This window comes from Osmerus eperlanus, chromosome 1 (genome assembly GCF_963692335.1).
Source record: "Osmerus eperlanus chromosome 1, fOsmEpe2.1, whole genome shotgun sequence".
NCBI classification, from domain to species: domain Eukaryota; kingdom Metazoa; phylum Chordata; class Actinopteri; order Osmeriformes; family Osmeridae; genus Osmerus; species Osmerus eperlanus.
Genome location: NC_085018.1, coordinates 24,981,564 through 25,002,525, shown reverse-complemented (window position 1 = coordinate 25,002,525; position 20,962 = coordinate 24,981,564). Strand labels below are relative to the sequence as shown.

The 20,962-nt window shown below is 51.1% G+C and overlaps 3 protein-coding genes and 1 long non-coding RNA gene across 5 annotated transcripts in view; 1 reads left to right on the top strand and 3 right to left on the bottom strand.

The window, feature by feature from the left end:
* Positions 1-120: 120 nt before the first annotated feature.
* Positions 121-6,614, top strand: LOC134020633 (uncharacterized). Its single transcript, XM_062460821.1, has 10 exons — positions 121-723; positions 790-1,004; positions 1,467-1,661; positions 2,177-2,397; positions 2,651-3,127; positions 3,582-4,522; positions 5,217-5,409; positions 5,634-5,971; positions 6,230-6,385; positions 6,508-6,614. The coding sequence occupies exons 2-10, from the start codon at positions 809-811 to the stop codon at positions 6,605-6,607; spliced, it is 2,817 nt and encodes a 938-aa protein (XP_062316805.1). The 5' UTR covers positions 121-723; positions 790-808; the 3' UTR covers positions 6,608-6,614.
* Positions 6,615-6,756: 142 nt separating this feature from the next.
* Positions 6,757-17,122, bottom strand: soat2 (sterol O-acyltransferase 2). 2 transcript variants are annotated; one of them, XM_062472555.1, is made up of 16 exons: positions 17,100-17,122; positions 15,072-15,226; positions 14,886-14,941; positions 14,660-14,805; positions 13,538-13,591; positions 13,265-13,372; positions 12,600-12,882; positions 12,186-12,261; positions 11,800-11,884; positions 11,661-11,706; positions 10,415-10,544; positions 9,677-9,774; positions 8,960-9,058; positions 8,481-8,616; positions 8,016-8,161; positions 6,757-7,413 (listed from the first exon to the last, which is right to left on the bottom strand). In XM_062472555.1, the coding sequence occupies exons 2-16, from the start codon at positions 15,151-15,153 to the stop codon at positions 7,363-7,365; spliced, it is 1,596 nt and encodes a 531-aa protein (XP_062328539.1). In that variant the 5' UTR covers positions 15,154-15,226; positions 17,100-17,122; the 3' UTR covers positions 6,757-7,362. The 2 variants fall into 2 exon arrangements, with proteins under 2 accessions (XP_062328539.1, XP_062328530.1); XM_062472546.1 differs by having other exon boundaries at positions 15,072-15,217; positions 17,026-17,110.
* A 1,505-nt stretch (positions 17,123-18,627) lies between these two features.
* Positions 18,628-19,982, bottom strand: LOC134028802 (uncharacterized). Its single transcript, XR_009931581.1, has 2 exons — positions 19,028-19,982; positions 18,628-18,988 (listed from the first exon to the last, which is right to left on the bottom strand). It is a non-coding gene; the product is annotated as an uncharacterized LOC134028802 (long non-coding RNA).
* Positions 19,983-20,077: 95 nt separating this feature from the next.
* Positions 20,078-20,962, bottom strand: part of kif5ab (kinesin family member 5A, b) — a 34,779-nt gene continuing 33,894 nt past the window's right edge. Inside the window, exons 28-29 of the mRNA XM_062472617.1 lie at positions 20,546-20,680; positions 20,078-20,285 (exon numbers count right to left, since the gene is read on the bottom strand). Of these exons, the coding sequence (XP_062328601.1) occupies positions 20,632-20,680 (49 nt within the window). The 3' untranslated portion in view covers positions 20,078-20,285; positions 20,546-20,631. The remainder of the gene's footprint in view (positions 20,286-20,545; positions 20,681-20,962) is intronic.

Genomic DNA, 20,962 nt, shown 5'->3' with positions numbered 1-20,962 from the left:
ATACTGTATGGTGGAAACGATTAAACAGGAAACGACTCATAACCAGTGCTTTATGACGTCAAAGCGCGCATAACAGTCCCGCGCTCATTCGCGTTCACAATCTGTGGCGGGTCACGAAACCTTCCTGAACCCACCTTCTCTAGGTGAGGTTATGTTCATGTTAACGTGTTGATGTGTATAATTTGACGGCACAATCACGAGATTTTAGCATTCGTCCCACTAGCCATGCATTTGTCGCTGTAGGGTTTTAAGAGGCTAAACCGATCCCCGGCTAAAAGGACTAGTACAGCAGGCAATCTGCCATAGTTTGGTCTGAACTCACCGGCGATCCGCCCATAGAGAGCCGCGTTGAACACATACGTCATACTCGTGTCTGAAAGCGGCCTGTTTGACCTATTATGGATGTAGATTTCTTGTGTCAGTAACAGTGTATGTCATAATTATTTCAGGCACAGACCCAAACTGATAACTATGCAGAACTGAAAGGCCTTAAATTAAATCTAAGTCCTCACCCAAACTACAGATATTAGGTAGCATGTATTATACAGTATATATGTTTAGGCTATAGTTTATAAGGTGCAGTAGGCTAGTGTGTGTATATACTGTATATAGTTTATAAGGAGCAGTATTGCGTATACCTCGAGGAGAAGTTTCTCCGCTAGGAGGGAACGCGAACCACAGAGAGCCTGCAGTACCCTAGGGTTCAGAAGCTCCACCCCCAGGGTTCTGAAGCTCCACCCCCAGGGTTCTGAAGCTCCACCCCCAGGGTGCTGAAGCCCCACCCCCCAGGGTGCACCTGACTGGGGAGATGTCTGTGTACCGGGCCCCCCTGGGTGCTGGGTGCCAGGATGACTCTGAGGAGGAGGAGGAGTCCTGCCCCAGGAGCGACCTGGACGAGAGGCTCTGGAGGGGGCAGCAGATCCGAGGCGTCAGGGACGTCCTCCAGAGGGCCGCGCAGCGAGAGCAGCAGCTCAGACTCCTGCTGGACTGGTTCTCTGAAACTGGTGGGTCTCCTCCTTCTCTCCTCCTCTCCTCTTCCTCTCCTCCTCCTTCTCTCCTCTCCTGTCCTCTCCTGTCCTCTCCTGTCCTCCCCTAACATGTAGTTGGTCAGTAGTCAACATCCCATCTGCTGTCTATTTCCATATTCAAATGCTCTGATGACATATGTTCGTGTTTGCTAAGATGACTCACAGAATGTTTTGCATTACCTTAATCTGATGTGGCATTCAGAGCTTGGGTATTGGTAGGGATTGAACCCTAGTCACCTACTATAACATTAGATCATTAGGACACATGTCACTAGACCATAACTCGTCGTAATTTCCAAACCACCAATCCCCCCCCTTCCTCCCCTTCCTCCTCTCCCAACTCCCTCCCTCCACTCCCCTCCATCCCCTCCCATGCCCCTCCCCCTTCCTCCCCTCCGTCCCCTGCCCCTCCCCTCCCTCCCCCTCCCTCCCCCCCAGAGGAGTCCCTGCTGATGTTGGAGGGGACGAGGCAGCAGGGTGAAGCAGCTGAAATCACCCCAGAGTGGATACAGGAAGTGGAGAACAAGCTGGCTTCCTCCATGACGGACATGGACGTTTGCATCCAGCACTTACGCAAGCTCTGTGGGAGCCTGTTCGATCTGAACTCTTCTAAGACCAGGAAGGAGGAGGGTGGTGAGAGACACAGGCGAGAGACACATGAGAATCAGGGATTTACTGATTTTCACAGATTTTCTTTCCTGCTCAGCGGAAATCCCATATTAAGGGTTTCTGATGACTTTTCTCCTTCTTAATCATGCGGTTTGACAGGACTATGTCCACTGCATCTCTGCAGATGTTACAGACTGGATGTTGGACTAGTGGATAGAGTAACTAGTGGTTAAAGTAACTAGTGGTTAGAGCAACTAGTGGTTAGGGTAACTAGTGGAAAGGGTAACATATAGAATAGGCAGACTCAAAGAGAGACAGACAGACAGACAGACACACAGGCAGACACAGGCAGACAGACACAAGCAGACACACAGGCAGACAGACACACAGGCAGACACAGGCAGACAGACACAAACAGACACACAGACAGACACACAGGCAGACACACAGGCAGACAGACACACAGACAGACACACAGGCAGACACACAGACAGACACACAGACAGACAGACAGCCTGTAATGTGCTCCTGTGTTGCAGCTCTGCTTAAGGGTGGCGTCTGGCACTGGTGGAGAGAGAAGAAACTGGACGGTCGCACCATGAAGCGCATCCAGGAGCTGAGGCCCCCGTCCCCCTCCAGTCTCCTGGCCGACCCCTCCCTGGCCGCCAAGTGCGTCGGCGACTTGTCCTTCATGCTGGCCGACATTGGCAAGACCCCGGGCAGCAACAGAGCCATGAACATGGCCTTCAAGTACGCCCAGGTAGCATGGTCAGGGGTCAGGGGTCAGGGGGTGTGAACTCTGAACTGATAGAAATGTCTGAAACACATGAATCCCCCCTCTTATGATATTATAAAAAATGACCAGATATTGAGTTGCTGTTCTCACTATTATTGATTATTATTAATGCCATTATATAATTGTGATGTTTATTACTAATAATTCAAACCGTCATTATTTATCATTCTTTGTTATGATTTTGGTTTAAATATGAATTCTGATTCCACCCTGACAGGTAGGTATGCAGGAACTGAACGAGGCTTTCCAGGAGCGCACCAGGGAGGCCCAGTCCCACCAAGCCCAGGCAGAGGCTCTGGCAGCCAGGGACTGCCGCCAGGAAATGTCCAGGATAAAGGCCCAGCTGCAGGAGAAAACAGCAAAGATCAACAAGCTGGAGGGGCAGCTGCTCGCTGCCAGGGAGCACAAGGACTCTCCCGCAACGGTGATTCCAGAGTTAGAACCAGCGGTGGTCCTGGGACCTGAGGAGCCAGCCGAGGCTGACACCTCGGAGGAGGAAGAGGAGGTTGAAGACTTCCCCCTCATCCCGAAGGACATCTTGAAGAGGTTAGAGAAGATGAGCTCTGAGCTCCTGAGGGCTTTTCAGACTTCCGTGTTCACGATCTTGGAGAAGCTCTCGCCGTCTCTCTCGGGAGGCGAGGATGAAGATGGAGACCAGCTGGATGGGAAGGCACGGAAGGTAAAGGCCTGGACGGTGAGTTTTGCAAACCTAGCGATTTTTGTTTGAAAGGATTCAAGTCAAAATATCCCACCCCCTCCCTTCAGAGCCACTCCCCCTAAACACATGAATGTGCTGCCTGATTACTGCTGGGAGGGAGGTAGACAGACAAGTAGCCCGTCCAATCATTGCATTCAGTTCGAATGCCGTCCAATCATTAAGTTCGGTCCAAACAAAATGATTGGTTGTGTTTATTACAGTCCTGCGATGCCCACAGATAATCACATATATACAATTTTAATATCAAACCTGTAGACTTATTGGTTGCTATCAGGATGTGAAGTTACTGATCACTCGTACCCTGTACTTACTGTAAGTCGCTCTGGATAAGAGCGTCTGCTAAATGACTAAATGACTAAATGTGAAGTTAATTTCAGAAAATATGACAAAAAAGTGTGTCTCAACAACATTACCCACCCTGTCTTTAAAGACTGTCGACGTCCGGAACCTGTACAGCTTCCTGGGGAAGATCCTGAGGGATACCTTCAACAGCCTGGTGGAGAAACTAAGGATCCCCGGCAGGTCCCCAGGCCTGATGGAGAAACTAAGGATCCCCAGCAGGTCTCCAGACCAGCCCCTCGCGGACGACCCGCCCGGTCCAGAAGCTTCACACCCCTTGGACGGGTTCCCTGAAGCCTCTGAAGACATGCTTGGAGATGCCAACGAGGATGCCAGCAAGGATGCCAGCAAGGATGCCAGCAAGGATGCCAGCAAGGATGCCAGCAAGGACGCCGGCAAACCGCCAACAAGCCTCGCAAAGACGCACGCGAAGACCCACGAGAAGACGCAAGCGAAGACACAAGCGAAGGCACAAGCGAAGACGCACAAGACACTGACAGATACGAAACCCTGTGCCCCGCCCTCACCCCAGGCCCCGCCCTCAGCCCAGGCCCCGCCCTCACCCCTGGCCCCGGCCTCACCTCAGTCCCCGCCCTCACCCCAGATCCCGCCCTCACCCCCGGACGAGGGCACGGAGGGAACGGAGGAGAGGGGGAAGAGAAGAACCTGGAGGTCCCGATCAACCCTCGCCAACGCACCCCAGAAAGAGGCTCCCTCCATGGGGACCAGGTCAGGCACTGAGGCGGGGGTGGGCGCGGGGGCAGCCGCGGGCCGTGCGGGGCACCCCGGTGGGGGGAGGCATGAGCGGAGGGCGCCGCAGAGCTGCAGCGACGGCATGAAGCTGGTCGTGGACGTGAAGGCCCAGAGGACCAACCTGGAGCTGCTTCAGCGGGCGGTCGTCCTGGGCAACATCTTGCTGCCTGTCCATGACCTGGTGGAGGATGTCATAGTGCAGAGCCTCACCGCGGTGGAGAGGAGGCTGGGCTGTCTCCTGCACAGGTTCATCAGGCACCGGGACCTGCAGTCTGTCAGGTGGGTCTGTCACTACGACCTGCAGTCTGTCAGGTGGGTCTGTCACTACGACCTGCAGTCTGTCAGGTGGGTCTGTCACTAAGACCTGCAGTCTGTCAGGTGGGTCTGTCACTACGACCTGCAATCTGTCAGGTGGGTCTGTCACTAAGACCTGCAGTCTGTCAGGTAGGTCTGTCACTACGACCTGCAGTCTGTCAGGTGGGTCTGTCACTAAGACCTGCAGTCTGTCAGGTGGGTCTGTCACTAAGACCTGCAGTCTGTCAGGTAGGTCTGTCACTACGACCTGCAGTCTGTCAGGTAGGTCTGTCACTACGACCTGCAGTCTGTCAGGTAGGTCTGTCACTACGACCTGCAGTCTGTCAGGTGGGTCTGTCACTAAGACCTGCAGTCTGTCAGGTAGGTCTGTCACTACGACCTGCAGTCTGTCAGGTAGGTCTGTCACTACGACCTGCAGTCTGTCAGGTGGGTCTGTCACTACGACCTGCAGTCTGTCAGGTGGGTCTGTCACTACGACCTGCAGTCTGTCAGGTGGGTCTGTCACTACGACCTGCAGTCTGTCAGGTGGATGAACAATAAAGTTGTATTCTGTTGAATTCTAATCTACTCTATTATACTCCACTTTACTGTACTCTATTATACTCTACTCTTATACTCCACTTTACTCTATTCTAATGTGCTATATTATACTGTACAGAAACACCCTGAATGCGAGACTGCTGGAGGCAAGGGCCCTGAATGACGGAGGTGCGATCAGAGAGCTGTATGTTTACTTGCGTGGGCTGGAGGTGTGCGAGGCGAGCGTGGCCAGGCTGGGCTCTGCCAGGCAGGCCTTGGTAGACCTGGACCGCAGAAACTGGTTGGCTCACCTGCTCCAGGTGCTCAGCCAGGTGAGAACACATACCTTCAGGGAGGAGGATGTCACACCTGGTGGAAACCTCTTTCATATCAGATAGATCCCTCTCATGTTATTCCTGAGCTCTCTACAACGTCAAGGATGGAAAATGCGGAGAATGTAAATGGAATGTTGGTGGAGACATATGATGTTTTTATTTCAGTGTGACAGGAGAGACTGAGTTGTCCCGTCTGACACATGTGACTGTTGTTGGAGCAGGTGAGGGAAGAGCATGGGCTTCACCTGGCCGCGCCCGGCCCCTGTGAGAGCTCGCCACTGCCCCACCCCATCCTGACTCTGGTCCCCAGGAAGCTGCGCTGGTCGCTTCGGCCCGGACACACCTGCAGCCAGGCCCCGCCCCCCGGACACACCTGCAGCCAGGCCCCGCCCCCCGGACACACCTGCAGCCCGGCCCCGCCCCCCGGACACACCTGCAGCCAGGCCCCGCCCCCCGGACACACCTGCAGCCCGGCCCCGCCCCCAGACTGCCCCTTTCCCCTACTTGAAAGGCCACGCCCACAGACTGTCGGATTCTCTGAGGCCAGATACAGTTTCAGGTGAGAATCCTCTGCTTGTTCACTCTAATGCTGTGTTCACACTGAACGCATAATTTGCGTGAATAATTATCTTCGCGTTTGTTGTGAACACAGCATAAGACAGAGTAACCAAGGTGTGCATTCGAGAACTGAAGCGCCGGTTCTAGAACCAAGGAGTGGGATCTAAATGAAATAAAATCACACCTCAGAACACTCGAGAATGTTCTAGGTTCAAACACTCTAGAACACTAGACTCCTACTTCCTTTATGACCCAATAGGAACATGAGTATGAGTCGGACCCCGACCCTGTGGCAGGTGAACCCGCTGGACAGCAAGCGCCCCCCTAGGTCCAGCTACACCTGCAGCCTTCCTCGCATGCTGGAGATGGACGTCAACCGGAGCAGGATCAACGCACTGCACACCCTGCAGGACAGGTGTGGGAACTGCACCCAACATAACAGTACACTCCTAAGGCTACTGTATATATGAATGCTGGTTGTAGGGTTGTATGCATGAATGCTCAGCTATCTGTTTATGCCATACCTCCCTCCTCCAGGATGAATGAACTTCTGAGCCAGGTTGTTCTGAGTAGAAGCAACATTGAAGGAGGACAGCAGGTGATGGAGTCTGTTCCCCTAAATAAAGCAGATGTTTGACTCTAAGAGCTGATTGGTTGGTTTCTTTCTCGAGACAGCTGACAGCTGTTCATGTTTGAGTTCGGAGGAGTTTTGAGGGGTTGGGCCGACTGGACTGTGATATTAGAAACGTTCTTTAATTTTAATTAACACATTAAAATTGTATTTTATTGACACATTCTGTTAACAAGCACACATTTACACATACTACTGTCTCCACACCCTGTGTGATCTCTGAGATGCTAGTTTTTGGTTGAATTCATAAGAAAACATAGTTATGAACAAACAAGGTTGAGTCATCATTGGCACATTTACAAACAAGTACATGACCTCAGTGCAGGATGGGGATTGTTGCCTGAACCTTTACAAGTCTCTCTACTCTCTATACAGCTTTCTCTCTTTCCTGTCTCCCCTTCACCCCCATCCTGCTGAAGACGACATGCACTAGGAAGCTCTGAGGGGGTTCTAGCTGAGACGTTTTGCTCCATCCTTCAATCTCTTCCTTCCACTGTCTCAATCCATAGCTGCCCTGCACCTCTATCCGTTCATCCTTCCTCCCCATCTCTCCATTATTTCATCCTTCCTTTCCATCCATCCGTTCATCCTTCCTCCCCATCTCTCCATTATTTCATCCTTCCTTTCCATCCATTCATCCTTCCTCCCCATCTCTCCATTATTTCATCCATCCACCTCCATCCCTACAACCCTTCCCTCTCCGTTCTTCCTCTCTATCCCTCCACATCTTCATTCCTCCATCCGTGGCAGATGTCCCGGGTCTAGAAGCTGCAGTTCCATGACCGTGGTGTGACCAGCTCCCAGAATCCTCTCTGTGTGGAGAGATCCCATGAGGTTGTGTTAGAGCTCCACGCCCCCTTCCTCTCCTTAGCGGTCCACTCAGACCATAATCCCATTTTTCCTGAACAGCCCATGTTTCGTGAGTCCTCAACCCATGTGATAATCTTTTTATGTTATGTTCTATTTTTAGGTGCTCAACCAGTGTGCGTGTGTGTTTGTGTGTGCACGTGTGTGTGTGTGCGTGTGTGCACGTGTGTGTGTGTTGGACACAGCAGCGCACACAAGGCCTGTGTGTTGCCCACAGCTCTGATAGCCGAGGCATCTGCAGAGAGATGCTCCCAGGCCATCTGCTGCTGCCAATCCCAGGAGCCCACATCTGGGGCTGGGGGGTCACGGTCTAATCCTGGGTCTTTACACACTTCTAAAGACTCTGAACAGGCATGCGTGACTCCATAGATTGTTTGTGTGCTTGTGTGTGTGCTTTGTCAGTGTTTTTGCGCACAGGAAAGAATGCATGTGCGTGTGTGTGTGCGCGTGTGTGCTTGTGTGTCTCAGAGGAAGAGGGAGAGAAGCATAATGAGATAGATCCACTGAAGGGGATGAGAACCACAGCCTGGACCCTGGAGCTCCTCACCCCGGTGCGAGGGCAGTGGACCTGGGCGTAAAACTCCTGGCCGTACAGGCACACCTGGACGCCCTGACCGATGAAAAGGCAGGTCCACATCATAATGTTCCACACCGGGCTCTTACGCTTGTCCGTCAGGGTGAAGTGAAACAGCACTGAGGGGAAGGAGAAGGAGAGAGAGAAGGGCAAAGTAGTAAGAGTGGTTTTAAAACAACATCGTTGATGGAAAACTTCCTAAACCCCCCCCCCCTCATTCCTCACTCCCCCCCTCCCCGAGTAACCCCCCCCCCCTCCAGCCCCCTCGTCCCCCTCACTCCTCATCCCAGTGAGTTTTTCTGGGAGTTTTTCCTTGTCTTCCTTGAGGGTTTAGGTTGGTTGAGGGATATTTCTATCGGCGTATGTGAAGCCCTCTGTGACATGCTTGCGTGTAAAAAGGGTTATACAAATACATTTTGATTTGATCCCCCCCCTCACCTCCGAAGACAGCGAACAGGCAAAACATGACAGGGTAGAAGAAGCCAAAGCCCATGGTGAAGGCGTACTCGTGCACCACAGCCGACACCAGGAACACAGACAACATGGCCGCCGTGCGGAACTTCCTCGTCGACAGCTGCCGGGGCACAGGGGTCAGAGGTCATAGGTGCCCTGCTGTGAGTGGCCTCAGTGGGGCTGAGGGGGTAGTTAGTGGAAATGGGGGGTAGTTATTGAGGCTGGGGGTAGGTATCAGGGATGGGGAGTAGTTTGTCGGGCTAGGAGGGTAGTTAATGGGGCTAGAGAAGTAGTGGAAGTAGAAGTAGTAGTTGTGGGTAGTTAGTGAGGCTGGGGGGGTAGTTGTGGGTAGTTAGTGAGGCTGGGGGGGTAGTTGTGGGTAGTTAGTGAGACTGTGGGGGGTAGTTGTGGGTAGTTAGTGAGGCTGGGCGGGGTAGTTGTGGGTTGTTGTCAGGGATACCCACCCAGAGAAAGTCTCTGTAGCCGTAGTAGTACAGCCAGTCGTGCACCACCACATTCCACGTACGGTAGTAGTTAGCAAACGATGTGGAGTTCCACCAGTCCTGAGGAGGAGGAGAGGAGGAGGAGACGAAAAGAGAGGAGGAGGGAAGAGGAGAAAGTCAGAAAAGAGGAGGGGAGGAGAGGAGGGAAGAGGGGAGAGGAGGGGAGGAGGGAAGGGGAGAGGAGGAGACGAGGGAAGGGGAGAGGGGAGGAGAGGAGGGAAGGGAAGGGGAGAGGGGAGGAGAGGAGAGGAGGGAAGGAGAGAGGGGAGGAGAGGAGGGAAGGGGAGAGGGGAGGGAAGGGGAGAGGGGAGGGAAGAGGGGAGGAGAGGAGGGAAGGGGAGAGGGGAGGAGAGGAGAGGGGGGAAGGAGAGATGGGAGGAGGGAAGGGGAGAGGGGAGGAGGGAAGGGGAGAGGGGAGGAGAGGAGGGAAGGAGAGAGGGGAGGAGGGAAGGGGAGGAGAGGAGGGAAGGGGAGAGGGGAGGAGAGGAGAGGAGGGAAGGGGAGAGGGGAGGAGAAGAGGGAAGGGGAGAGGGGAGGAAACCTTAGTCTCTGTAAACACCAAAGACAGAAAGACGGCCTTGTCGCTCTCAGAACCACCCCAGTACCTAACCCGGCAGCAACAGGTGTCTTTAATCCAAGCAGCAAGGTATTTGACAGGAACAGGAAGTTGCATCGTACCTTGTAGAACATTCTGTCAGCAAATCGCAGCATCTCAGCGAAGGCGTTGAGCCAGCAGTGCAGGAACGCATAAAACGCCAGGAGCAGAATCAGCATACCTGAGGGAGGGAGGAGGGGAGAGGGAGGGAGAGAGAGGGGGGAGGGAGGCAGGGGCAGAGGGGGAGAGGGAGGGAGAGAGGGGGGAGGGAGGCAGGGGGAGAGGGAGGGAGAGGGGGGAGGGAGGCAGGGGGAGAGGGGGAGAGGGAGGGAGAGAGGGGGGAGGGAGGGAGGAGGGGGAGAAGGAGGGAGAGAGGGGGGATGGAGGGAAGGAGGGGGAGAGGGAGGGAGAGAGAGAGGGGGGAGGGAGGGAAGGAGGGGGAGGGAGAGAGGGGGGACGGAGGGAGGGGGAGAGGGAGGGAGGGAGGGAGAGAAAGTCAGTACCACAGGGTTCTGGTGCTGAAGGGGCGGTTGTGTGTGTATGTTTCAGTGTGTGTGTATGTTTCAGTGTGTGTGTATGTTTCAGTGTGTGTGTATGTGAGGTGGTGTGTATGTTTCAGTGTGTGTGTATGTGAGGTGGTGTGTATGTTTCAGTGTGTGTGTATGTGAGGTGGTGTGTATGTTTCAGTGTGTGTGTATGTGAGGTGGTGTGTATGTTTCAGTGTGTGTGCATGTGAGGTGGTGTGTATGTTTCAGTGTGTGTGTATGTGAGGTGGTGTGTATGTTTCAGTGTGTGTGTATGTGAGGTGGTGTGGTACCTACCAGGCAGAGTAGCGTTGAACACCGTCAGCACCAGGGTTCTGGTGCTGAAGGGGCGGTTGTTCTCATTCCTGAACACAGGGATGCAGAGCCGCACCAGGATGAAGTACCCGTAGAACAGACAGGCGAGGATCTGGAGATAGGGTGTGTGTGTCAGATGGTGTGTGTGTGGGGTTGTAAAGGTGTGTAAAGGTAGAGATTTTAGAACTGTGTTTGTTCTAGACATCTAGTCTTATTACTGTGTGAGCTGCTATAATGCTGACCATCACTGTGACCTCTTCATGTTTCAGAGGAAAGAAAAGATGCAGAGAGAGGACTGGAGAGAGAGGACTGGAGAGAGAGGACTGGAGAGAGAGAGAGGACTGGAGAGAGAGGACTGGAGAGAGGACTGGAGAGAGGGGACTGGAGAGAGAGGACTGGGGAGAGAGAGAGGACTGGAGAGAGGACTGGAGAGAGAGAGAGGACTGGAGAGAGAGAGGAATGGAGAGAGAGAGGTAGATGGGAGGATAGAGAAAGAAAGAAAGAAAGAGAAAAAAGAGAGAGAGTAAGAGGTAGAGGGGAGAAGAAAGAAAGAAAGAAAGAGAGAAAAAGAGAGAGGGAGAGGACTGGAGAGAGGAGGTGAAACAGCAAGCCCCACTTGGTTCTGAGTCCACACTGATAAACACACACTGTATGGTTTACTACATGCCTTCTAGGAATCAATACTGTCCTCAGGGCAACAACCGCACATAGCCTACATAGCAGCTAAACACTATGACCCTCCACCCTCCTTCCACACACCCTCCATCCACACACCCTCCTTCCACACACCCTCCTTCCACACACCCTCCATCCACACACCCTCCATCCACACATCCTCCTTCCACACACCCTCCATCCACACACCCTCCTTCCACACACCCTCCACCCATACACCCTCCACCCACCCACACACCCTCCACCCACACACCCTCCATCCACACACCCTCCATCCACACATCCTCCTTCCACACACCCTCCACCCACACACCCTCCATCCACACACCCTCCATCCACACACCCTCCATCCACACATCCTCCTTCCACACACCCTCCACCCACACACCCTCCACCCACACACCCTCCACCCACACACCCTCCATCCACACACCCTCCACCCACACACCCTCCACCCATACACCCTCCATCCACACACCCTCCACCCACACACCCTCCATCCACACACCCTCCACCCACACATCCTCCACACACCCTCCAGGTCAAGTCTTACCTTGGCAAAGGTCACACCAACATAGTTCCACCTGATATAGGGGTTCCTGGAGGAGGGGGGGAGAGCGGTAAGGAGGGAGGGAAGGTGAGGAGGAGGGGGGCCAGCTGGGTTACACTAGCTCTCCTGGTTCTGTGATTACCTGGGGTAGGATTCTCTGTAGATCAGCGTAGGGCAGAACAAGAAGTAGAGATAGCTGGAAAACGTGGGGAACCGGATAACTTCTCCTGCAAACCAAGACAACAGCCAGTCAGTCGGCCAGCCAGCCAGCTAGTTAGCCAGGTTGGTACCAGGTTGGAACTGACTGTAGTGACACAAGATAACCGTTCCAAAACACTTGTTCAAGTCTAAAAACCCCAACACCTTGAATCCTGCTCTCTTTCAAGCTGCCAGAACACAAATAAATCTAACTTCCCAGATAACCATTTCAGCATTACTAGAGGTTCAGACAAATTGTAAATTCTGTTCATGGACTGGCTGGAGAACTGAGGGTCTGCTGTAGTGAGACCAGCCCAGATGTTCCCTCACCCTCTTTGGGCGGGTTCCTCAGGACCAGCGGAACGTTCTCCCTGATGAAGGAGTAGCTCTTCATCAGGAAGCGGATCTGAGAGAGGGAAGAGTCAAGAGTTCAATCAGTGCTTTATTTTCACATTCCACAGGTCACAGGGTGCAGCTCAGTAGATGAGCTCAGTGTGTGGAGTATCTGACTGTGGTGTCCAGGGTTCATGTTACCATGACTTTGCATGGTGATGTTAAATCATGCCCTCTTTGGAGCGGCCAAAACATGTTCCCCGATAACCAGTTTAGTCAGAGGTTCAGCCAAATTGTAAATTCTGTTCATGGACAGGGAGGACATCTGTGGGCTGGTGTGACTGTTCTTATCTCAACATCTGCTCAGCTGGGCTAGCTAAACCCTACACACTCGACCACACACACACATACCTGCTCCAGTATGACGATGAACCTGGAGGCTGGGGGCAGCTGGTAGTGTATGACCACGTAGATGGGGAAGAGCCCCAGGACAGCTCCCTGCAGGGCAGCCAGGGCCAGACCCGCGCCCAGGGACAGGGCCAGCTTGGAGGGGCAGCCGTGAAAGCTGACCCCCCAGAGCACCAGGGCCTGGTAGGGGACAGCCAGGGTGTAGCTGAACATCAGCAGCCAGGACCACAGCACTGTGGGGAGCTTCCCAAAGGCATAGCACAGCAGGTCAAACTCCAGCACCAGCCTGGGGGGGAGAGAGGGGGGCGGGCGGAGGGAGGAGGGAGAGGGGGGGAGGGTGAGGGAGGAAGAGGGAGGAGGGAGAGGGGGGAGGGGGAGGGAGGAAGAGGGAGGAGGGAGAGGGGAGAGGGAGGAAGAGGGAGGAGGGGGAGGGGGAGGGAGGAAGAGGGAGGAGGGAGAGGGGAGAGGGAGGAAGAGGGAGAAGGGAGAGGGGGGAGGGAGAGGGAGGAAGAGGGAGAAGAATCAGGGGGTGAGGGAGGAAGAGGGGCACAGTTTGGACCAACGGGGGTTGTATGATTAAGTTTTCAAACAAAAGTTAAAAGTTAGAGGATCGCCCAGATACACACTCACTCACACACACACACACACACACACACACACACACACACCTGCCCTGGTCGATGTAGTCCACCGCTAGCGTGCTGAAGATGAAGAGGAACATCGCTGCTATGAACACGTGGTAGATGGTCCTGATGTGGCTGATCTCAAACAGCTCGCTGGAGACACATACACACGCATAGATACACACACACACACATAAACATGTACACACAACATACACACAGAAACACACACGCATACACAGGGAAACATTGTTTAAAAAACAAGTTTGAGGCACCCCTTCTGAAAAAAAAAATGTACACACACTCATACACACTTACTCTAGAATTGACTGTCTCGCAGCAAACACCTTTCCATCATCCATTTTGTGGGATCTGTCAGGAACGCACACATTTAGAACAACCCGAAACATAAACAAGGTGTTTTGTGATGCATGTTGTAGGACAGGAGACCAACACTGCTACAGTGCTGTAACAGGTGTAATTGGCTGTATGCACAAGACAGTGTTACGTATTTCCAGGGAAAAAATAGGCCAGGTCTAGAACTTGGGGTGAAGAAACGTGACTTTTAATAACCAGAACAGGTTATGTTGACCCTTAATATAGCTCTCTTAACCGATGTAGCTCAAAACTTACAATTTGAACCCTTTTTCCCTCTGGCTTGAAGGGTAGCAACATATAATCCTATGTACATCGTTAATTGTCATTTTGGGAAGATCCCCCAAACTTCTTGTAAAACCCAGCATTTTGCGTGAGAGAACTAATGTAACTGCTAGTTACTGGAAGTTGTTGAACTGGCTTATGCAATATGCGGAAGTGATACGTGCATATTCGAACTTACGCGTTGTGGTGACGTCGTTGTTTCAATCGGGCGTGGTCGGATAAAAGGCCAGGACGTTTAATGGCTCTGGTCCTACCCCACCTCTCATTTTCGAACAGCGGCAAATACAAGCGGAAGCAACCGCCCGTAACTAGCTAGCTAGCTACTACAGAAGTAGTTAGCCTAGCAACATCATCGTTAACGTCAACTGTGTGGCATTTGTGGTATTTAATTAGTTTCACAACTGTAGTGACATTTTTTACACATAGTTAGCTAATAGCTAATAACCAGCTAGCTAGCACTAGGTACATTTAGGCCTAGTATTTCGCGTTTTAAGGAAGACGCGCTGATCTTGTCTAGACTTATCTTCAACGACGTTGACCAAAAAATGAAGGACATCACTGCGACGCGAAACCAGCCGCTCCCCAGAAAAACTCGCCGCTTGTTACCGGTGAGTAATACAAACTAGGCGTTTCGGCCAGCGGTTGCCGCTTTGGGTGTGAGGCTAGGATTGTGGGGGTCATTTACCATCCAGAATATCTAACCTCAGGATCTTGATCTCATCCTTGAGTTACAGTCTTTGTTTACGGAGCTGTTGTTTACCTGGAGTTGTTGTTGTTTACCTGGAGTTGTTGTTGTTTGTGGGCTTGGCGTCCGAGGCGCTGGGTAGCTCCCTCTGGGTGAACGTCTGGATGGAGTGGGTCAGGACCTTATCCAGGAGGTCACCCAGCTGCCCCTGCACCTGCTCCAGCACCTCAGCCTTCACCTTCTAGAATGGGTTGAGAAATGGTGCTCAGACAGGGAGATTACAGTAGTGGAGGTGTGTGTGTGTGTGTGTGTGTACTGTACCTCCACATGCTTCCTCAACTGTCTCAGATGCTCTTGACAATCCGCAGGGGTCTCGTCTGCTCAGGTGAAACACACACACACACACAGAGACACACACACACACACACAGAGACACACACCTCTGGTTACTCCCCTGAACATTGATGCGCCTCACACACTCAGCAGACAGGCTCCTGATTGGCTCACCTTGGCTGCTGATCTCATTGGACGGCAGGCTCTGGCTGCTGTGTCTGTGGTGCAGCCCATTGGCTGTGCCCGTTGTGGCCATGGCAACGCCAGGGAAACTGATTGGTTGTTGGTGTGGTCAGCACCGCAGTCACGCACACACCAGCCTGAGAGAGGTTAACTTAGGGTTAACCTTAGGGTTAAGGGTTTGGGTTAGGGATAACGTTATTAACTTAGGGTTAGGGTTCACCTTAAGGACCTTAATGGCATTAATAACCTTAATCAGAGCAACGACAAGTCATCTTGGTTGTTCGTTTCAAAGGGGCTCCTCTGTACAGTCATCGTATCAATACCCACCCCATGTCAGATAAACGGTTGTGATTGGCCAGACCCTATCCAGGTCAGACGGAAATCTGTCTGAATGGGAGGATGGTCAGATGTGTCGGCTAGATCAAATAAACATGAGCTCTCATGTTCACCTGGTTTCTATAGGTGAGTAGTTACCCTGGAGATGGGTAATTAGTCAGCCCCCAGCTAGGGTGAATCATCGGAGGTTACTATAGGTTTATACCGGTATAGGTTTAGACTGAAATACCTCAGGTTATTGTAGGTTATTACAGGGTTAGAGTGAATGACCTGAGGTTACAACAAGTTTAGACTGAAAGACCTCAGGTTACTGTAGGTTATTACAGGGTTAGGGTGAATGACCTGAGGTTACTGTAGGTAACGCCACACAATGTAAACACATGCTAATCTTCCATACAACCGCCTTCAGAAGTCAGGACAGGACAGATAAGCAGCATATCTGGATGTGTAGGGACGTGAGGAGCAGAGTAGATAGAGGGTGGACTTGGATAGAGAAGGTGGTTCAGGGGGGTGACCGCTAGTGACCCAGTCTGGGGGGGGGGGGGGACTGGAGATGAGATCTAGATGTTCTGGTCTATAGGTGATGACCAGCAGCTGATGAGAGGGAACCCAACTTGTGGAAAACATGTTGTTTTGTCCCAGAGAGGTGAGAAGGAACAGAGTGCTGTCCGGGGTTGTTCACCTGCTGACTCCATAGAAACAGGATTGCGTAATCCAAGAACACGGATTGCGTGTTTGTTTCTTTTTTTAATCTTTTGCTATCTCTCTTTCTTTCTCCTGTTCTCTCTCTTTCTCCTGTTCCCTCTCTCTTTCTCCTGTTCCCTCTCTCTTTCTCCTGTTCTCTCTCTCTTTCTCTCTCTTTCTCCTGCTCTCTCTTTCTCCTGTTCTCTCTTTCTCCTGTTCTCTCTTTCTCCTGTTTCTCCTTCTCTCTCTCTTTCTCTCCTTCTCTCTCTCTTTCTCTTGTTCTCTCGCTCCTTCGAGCTCTCTCTTTCTCTCCATCTCTCTCTCGTTCTCCTGTTCTCTCACTCTTTCTCCTGTTCTCTTTCTCTCCATCTCTCTCTTTCTCTCCTTCTCTCGCTCTTTCTCTCCTTCTCTCGCTCCTTCTAGGTCTCTCTCTTTCTCTTGTTCTCTCTTTCTCCTGTTCTCTTTCTCTCCCGTTCTCTCCTTCTCTCACTATTTCTCCTGTTCTCTCACTTTCTCTCCTCTCTCTTTCTCTCCTTCTCTCTCTCTTTCGGGCTATCGGGCTATTTTCGGGAATCGGGCTATTAATCAGAAGGTTGCTGGTTCGAATTCCCGGCCGTGCCTAAGGACGTTGTGTCCTTGGGCAAGGCACTTCACCCTATTTACTACCCTGTACTTACTGTAGGTCGCTCTGGATAAGAGCGTCTGCTAAAATGACTAAATGTAAATACATAGCAATTCCTACGTACCTACAATACTGTTACTGTGGGTGTTGCTATGTAGTTAAGTGGTAGCGTAGGTAATGTACCCTAAGTGTTTCCCCTCCTGCAGTGTGTAGCTAGGCAGGTGTGCAGGTCAGCTGTCCAGCCAGAGCTCCAGGAGGTGTCTGTGTCTGGGACAGTCTCTGTGGTCAGACTGTTGTACTCACTGTGTCCTGGGCTCTGGTCCTCCTCACCCCGCCGCCGCAACAGACAGACAGGCTGGAAATAACGCAGGAAACAGGCAGGAAACAGGCAGGAAACAGGCAGTTGTCCGGTTCTTAAGACAGGCAGAAAACAGGTGGTAAATACTCAGGAAACAGGCAGGAAACGGTTGTCCAGTTCTGTAGGCAGGCAGCAAACAGGTGGTAAATTTCATCAAACAAGCAGCTGTTTGGTTCTTAGAAAGATGTAAACAGGCAACTGTTTGGTTGTTAAACAGGCGTTCAACGGACAGTTGTTTGGTCCTCCTGTGTTGTCCTGGGGTGGATGGAAGTGTGTGACTGAGACAACAGGTCAAGTACTGTGTGTGTGTGTGCATAGGTAGAAGTGTGCTAGGGAACTCTGTCCTTCTATTACCTCAGAACAGAGGTTGATCTTTGCCCTGTTTGGCTCTCTGCCCTGTGATGCTGCTAGTTCCTCTCTCTGTGTTCTAACCAGTATGTCTCTGGTCTCTCTCTGTTCTATCCAGTATCTCTCTGGTCTCTATACTATACTATACTATACTCTATATTATACTATAAAAATATTTTCAAAAAAAGGTTTCACAAAAAAAGTTTCAAAAGGTTGAAAAAAACGTTGACGTTTTAATATGTTGTGAGGTCCAGCAGGTAGTAATGGCTACTTTTACTTAAGTATATGTCAGAGCCCATACTTACTTTAACTTGAGTGAAAATGTGTAGTCAGCACTTGAACTTCCACCAGTCTTTTTAAACATGAGTATCCATACTTCTACTTGAGTGAAGGATGTTTGAACTTTTGCCATCTCAGCTGCTAACTGATTAGAATGTAAAAAATGAGTCAGAGAAGGAGAACATGCTAGTGATTTCAGAATCATCTTTATTTGATGATGTTTTATTAGATAATGTTTTATTAGATAGTGTTTCAGTAAATAATGTTCTCAGATGCAGACTGGCTGCTGGCTGGTGAACTGCATGCAGTACATCACACAGTGTAAACAAACACACAGAACAAACAGACTAACAACTCAACAAATGTCGTTCCACTAGCCGGGTAGTCTTCAGTCTGGTTCTTCTTCTGGTCTCTTATCGGACAGAGTTCTGACTAGCTAGGCTCACACTGGAGACAGACAGACATACTTATTACATCATCATTTCAAAACATGTCACATAATACCATTACCCAGAGTGCAATGCAGCTGACTACCTCTCTTAAAGAGAGAGAGTTATTTACTCTAATGAAACAAGCCAGGTTAGATTGAAGTGTATTGAGTAGTTAGAAGAATAGTATTAAGTTAAGGTAACCTGTTCTACGAAGGAGGAAGCTGATGAGATATCCTCCCTGTTATTTTACGTTTCTTTGTAAACACAGACTCTGATATGCAGCATGAGCTGTAACCAAGTTAATAACTTTATAAAAACGTACAGAGACGCAAACTGATCTACGGTCAGGCTTTAGTAGACGGTTTTTAGTTATACACATTTAACAACAGTTAAAAAGGGGTTGGAAATAAAGTTTAAAAAGTGCATAATTTTTTACTCTTGACCACCTGTCTCTCTTCTCTCTGCTCTCCACCTGTCTCTCCTATCCACCTATCTCTCTACTCTCTACCTGTCTCTCTGCTCTCCACCTGTCTCTCTGCTCTCCACCTGTCTCTCTGCTCTCCACCTGTCTCTCTACTCGATACCTGTCTCTCTGCTCTCCACCTGTCTATCTGCTCTCCACCTGTCTCTCTGCTTTCCACCTGTCTCTCTGCTCTCCACCTGTCTCCCTACTCTCTACCTGTCTCTCTGCTTTCCACCTGTCTCTCTGCTCTCCACCTGTCTCTCTGCTTTCCACCTGTCTCTCTGCTCTCCACCTGTCTCTCTGCTCTCTACCTGTCTCTCTGCTCTCCACCTGTCTCTCTGCTCTCCACCTGTCTCTCTACTCTATACCTGTCTCTCTGCTCTCCACCTGTTTCTCTGCTTTCCACCTGTCTTTCTGCTTTTACACCTGTCTCTCTACTCTCTACCTTTCTCTCTGCTTTCCACCTGTCTTTCTGCTTTCCACCTGTCTCTGCTCTGACCCTGTCTCACTGCTCTGACCCTGTCTCACTGCTCTGTAAAGGGTGGTTTGTCTAAAGGGGTCATCAATTCAGCAAGTGCCTGCTAGACACACACACACATACACAAACATATCTAAAACACACACACATAGCGTCAAACCCTCTCATCCTGACTGGTTGATCAGGGAGATCAATTGAGAAGGAGTGTGACAGTGTGTGTGTGTGTGTGTGTGTGTGTGTGTGTGTGTGTGTGTGTGTAGCTGTGTCAAAGTCCCTGAAGCATAAATTCATTCTTCATCTTGTGTAGTGAAGGGAGAAGGTGACAGACACCATCTATGACTGGGACTCATGCAGACACGCTTCTCACTGTTCTACTCTTACACGGTTTTATACTGCAGAGAAGCATTCAGCAATAGAATCAACAACAAACCAGTATTTGTTCATATTAGCATAGTGTTTACAACTTAAAACAGATGCATCAGTACATTCAATAATAACAACAACATCAACAGCCATAAATGAAATAAATAATAATACCCCAAAATGATGAAACGCATACATTATATTAAACCTAACTGTATAAAAATAGTTGCTACACAATTACTAAATGTATTTCTTTTTTTTACTAATCTGCCCTTGTCTGTCCAGAATGAGAGGACTATGATTAGTAATTTTTTTACTCTCTGGAATGAATAAAATGGCAATTTTTTTCAGCCATTAAAATGGTAACTCTTCCCCCTGTTTAGTGCTTGCTGCTAATACACAGTCCTGCATTCTCTCTGCCTCTAGTGGTTAAACACAGTACTGCAGCATATCTGCCTCTAGGGGTTAAACAGTACTGCAGCATATCTGCCTCTAGTGGTTAAACAGAGTACTGCAGCATATCTGCCTCTAGTGGTTAAACACCACAGTATTTGCAGCATATCTGCCTTTAGTGGTTAAAACACAGTACTGCAGCATATCTGCCTTTAGTGGTTTAATCCTAATACTGCACCCTCTCTATCCCTAGTGGTTTAAACCTAGTACTGCACCCTCTCTATCCCTAGTGGTTAAACCTAGTACTGCACCCCTCCTCTCCCTCCCTCCTTTAATCAGAGGGGGATGGGGGGAAGGAGGGGATGGGGGAGATGGGGGGGGAGGGAGGAGATAGGAGGGGGGGACAACAATGATCAGCTGCATGCAGATTTACAAAGGAGGCTTTGGAACCTGGAGAGAGAGAGAGAGAGAGAGATATAGAGAGAGAGAGGAGAAAAGAGAGAGAGGAAGTAGAAGAGAGGAGGGATAGGGGAAGAGAGAGAGAGAGATCATCACCATCATCATCACCATCATCATCATTCAAAGCGCACCCCTCCTCTTCCTCAGCAGTGAGCTGCTCCACCAGTGATCCGTGTCAGTCTAGGATCAGCGAACAGCTCACTCACAGAGGAGAGAGAGCAGCTGCTGTCGTCAAGGTGGACCAGCCTTACCTGGAGAGGGTGGCCATTAGCTGGCCCTGGCCTCTGATTGGACGTAACGCTGGGACGAGGGTCCTGGACTGTCGCAGAGCTGCGCATCACGTCTGGAGGTCGCAGAGGGTCGCAGAGGTCATGCTGAGAGACACGCTGGGAGGGAACCCCCATCATCATTGAGAGAGAGGGGGGAGAGGTGGGGGGTGAGGGAGAGGTGGGGGGTGAGGGGAAGAGAGGGGGGAGAGGTGGGGGGGTGAGGGAGAGAGAGGGGGAGAGGTGGGGGGTGAGGGGGAGAAAGGGGGAGAGGAGAGGTGGGGGGGTGAGGGGAGAGGAGAGGGGGAGAGGAGAGGTGGGGGGGAGAGGGGGAGAGAGACGGGGGAGAGGTGGGGGGTGAGGGAGAGGTGGGGGGGGTGAGGGAGAGAGAGGGGGAGAGGA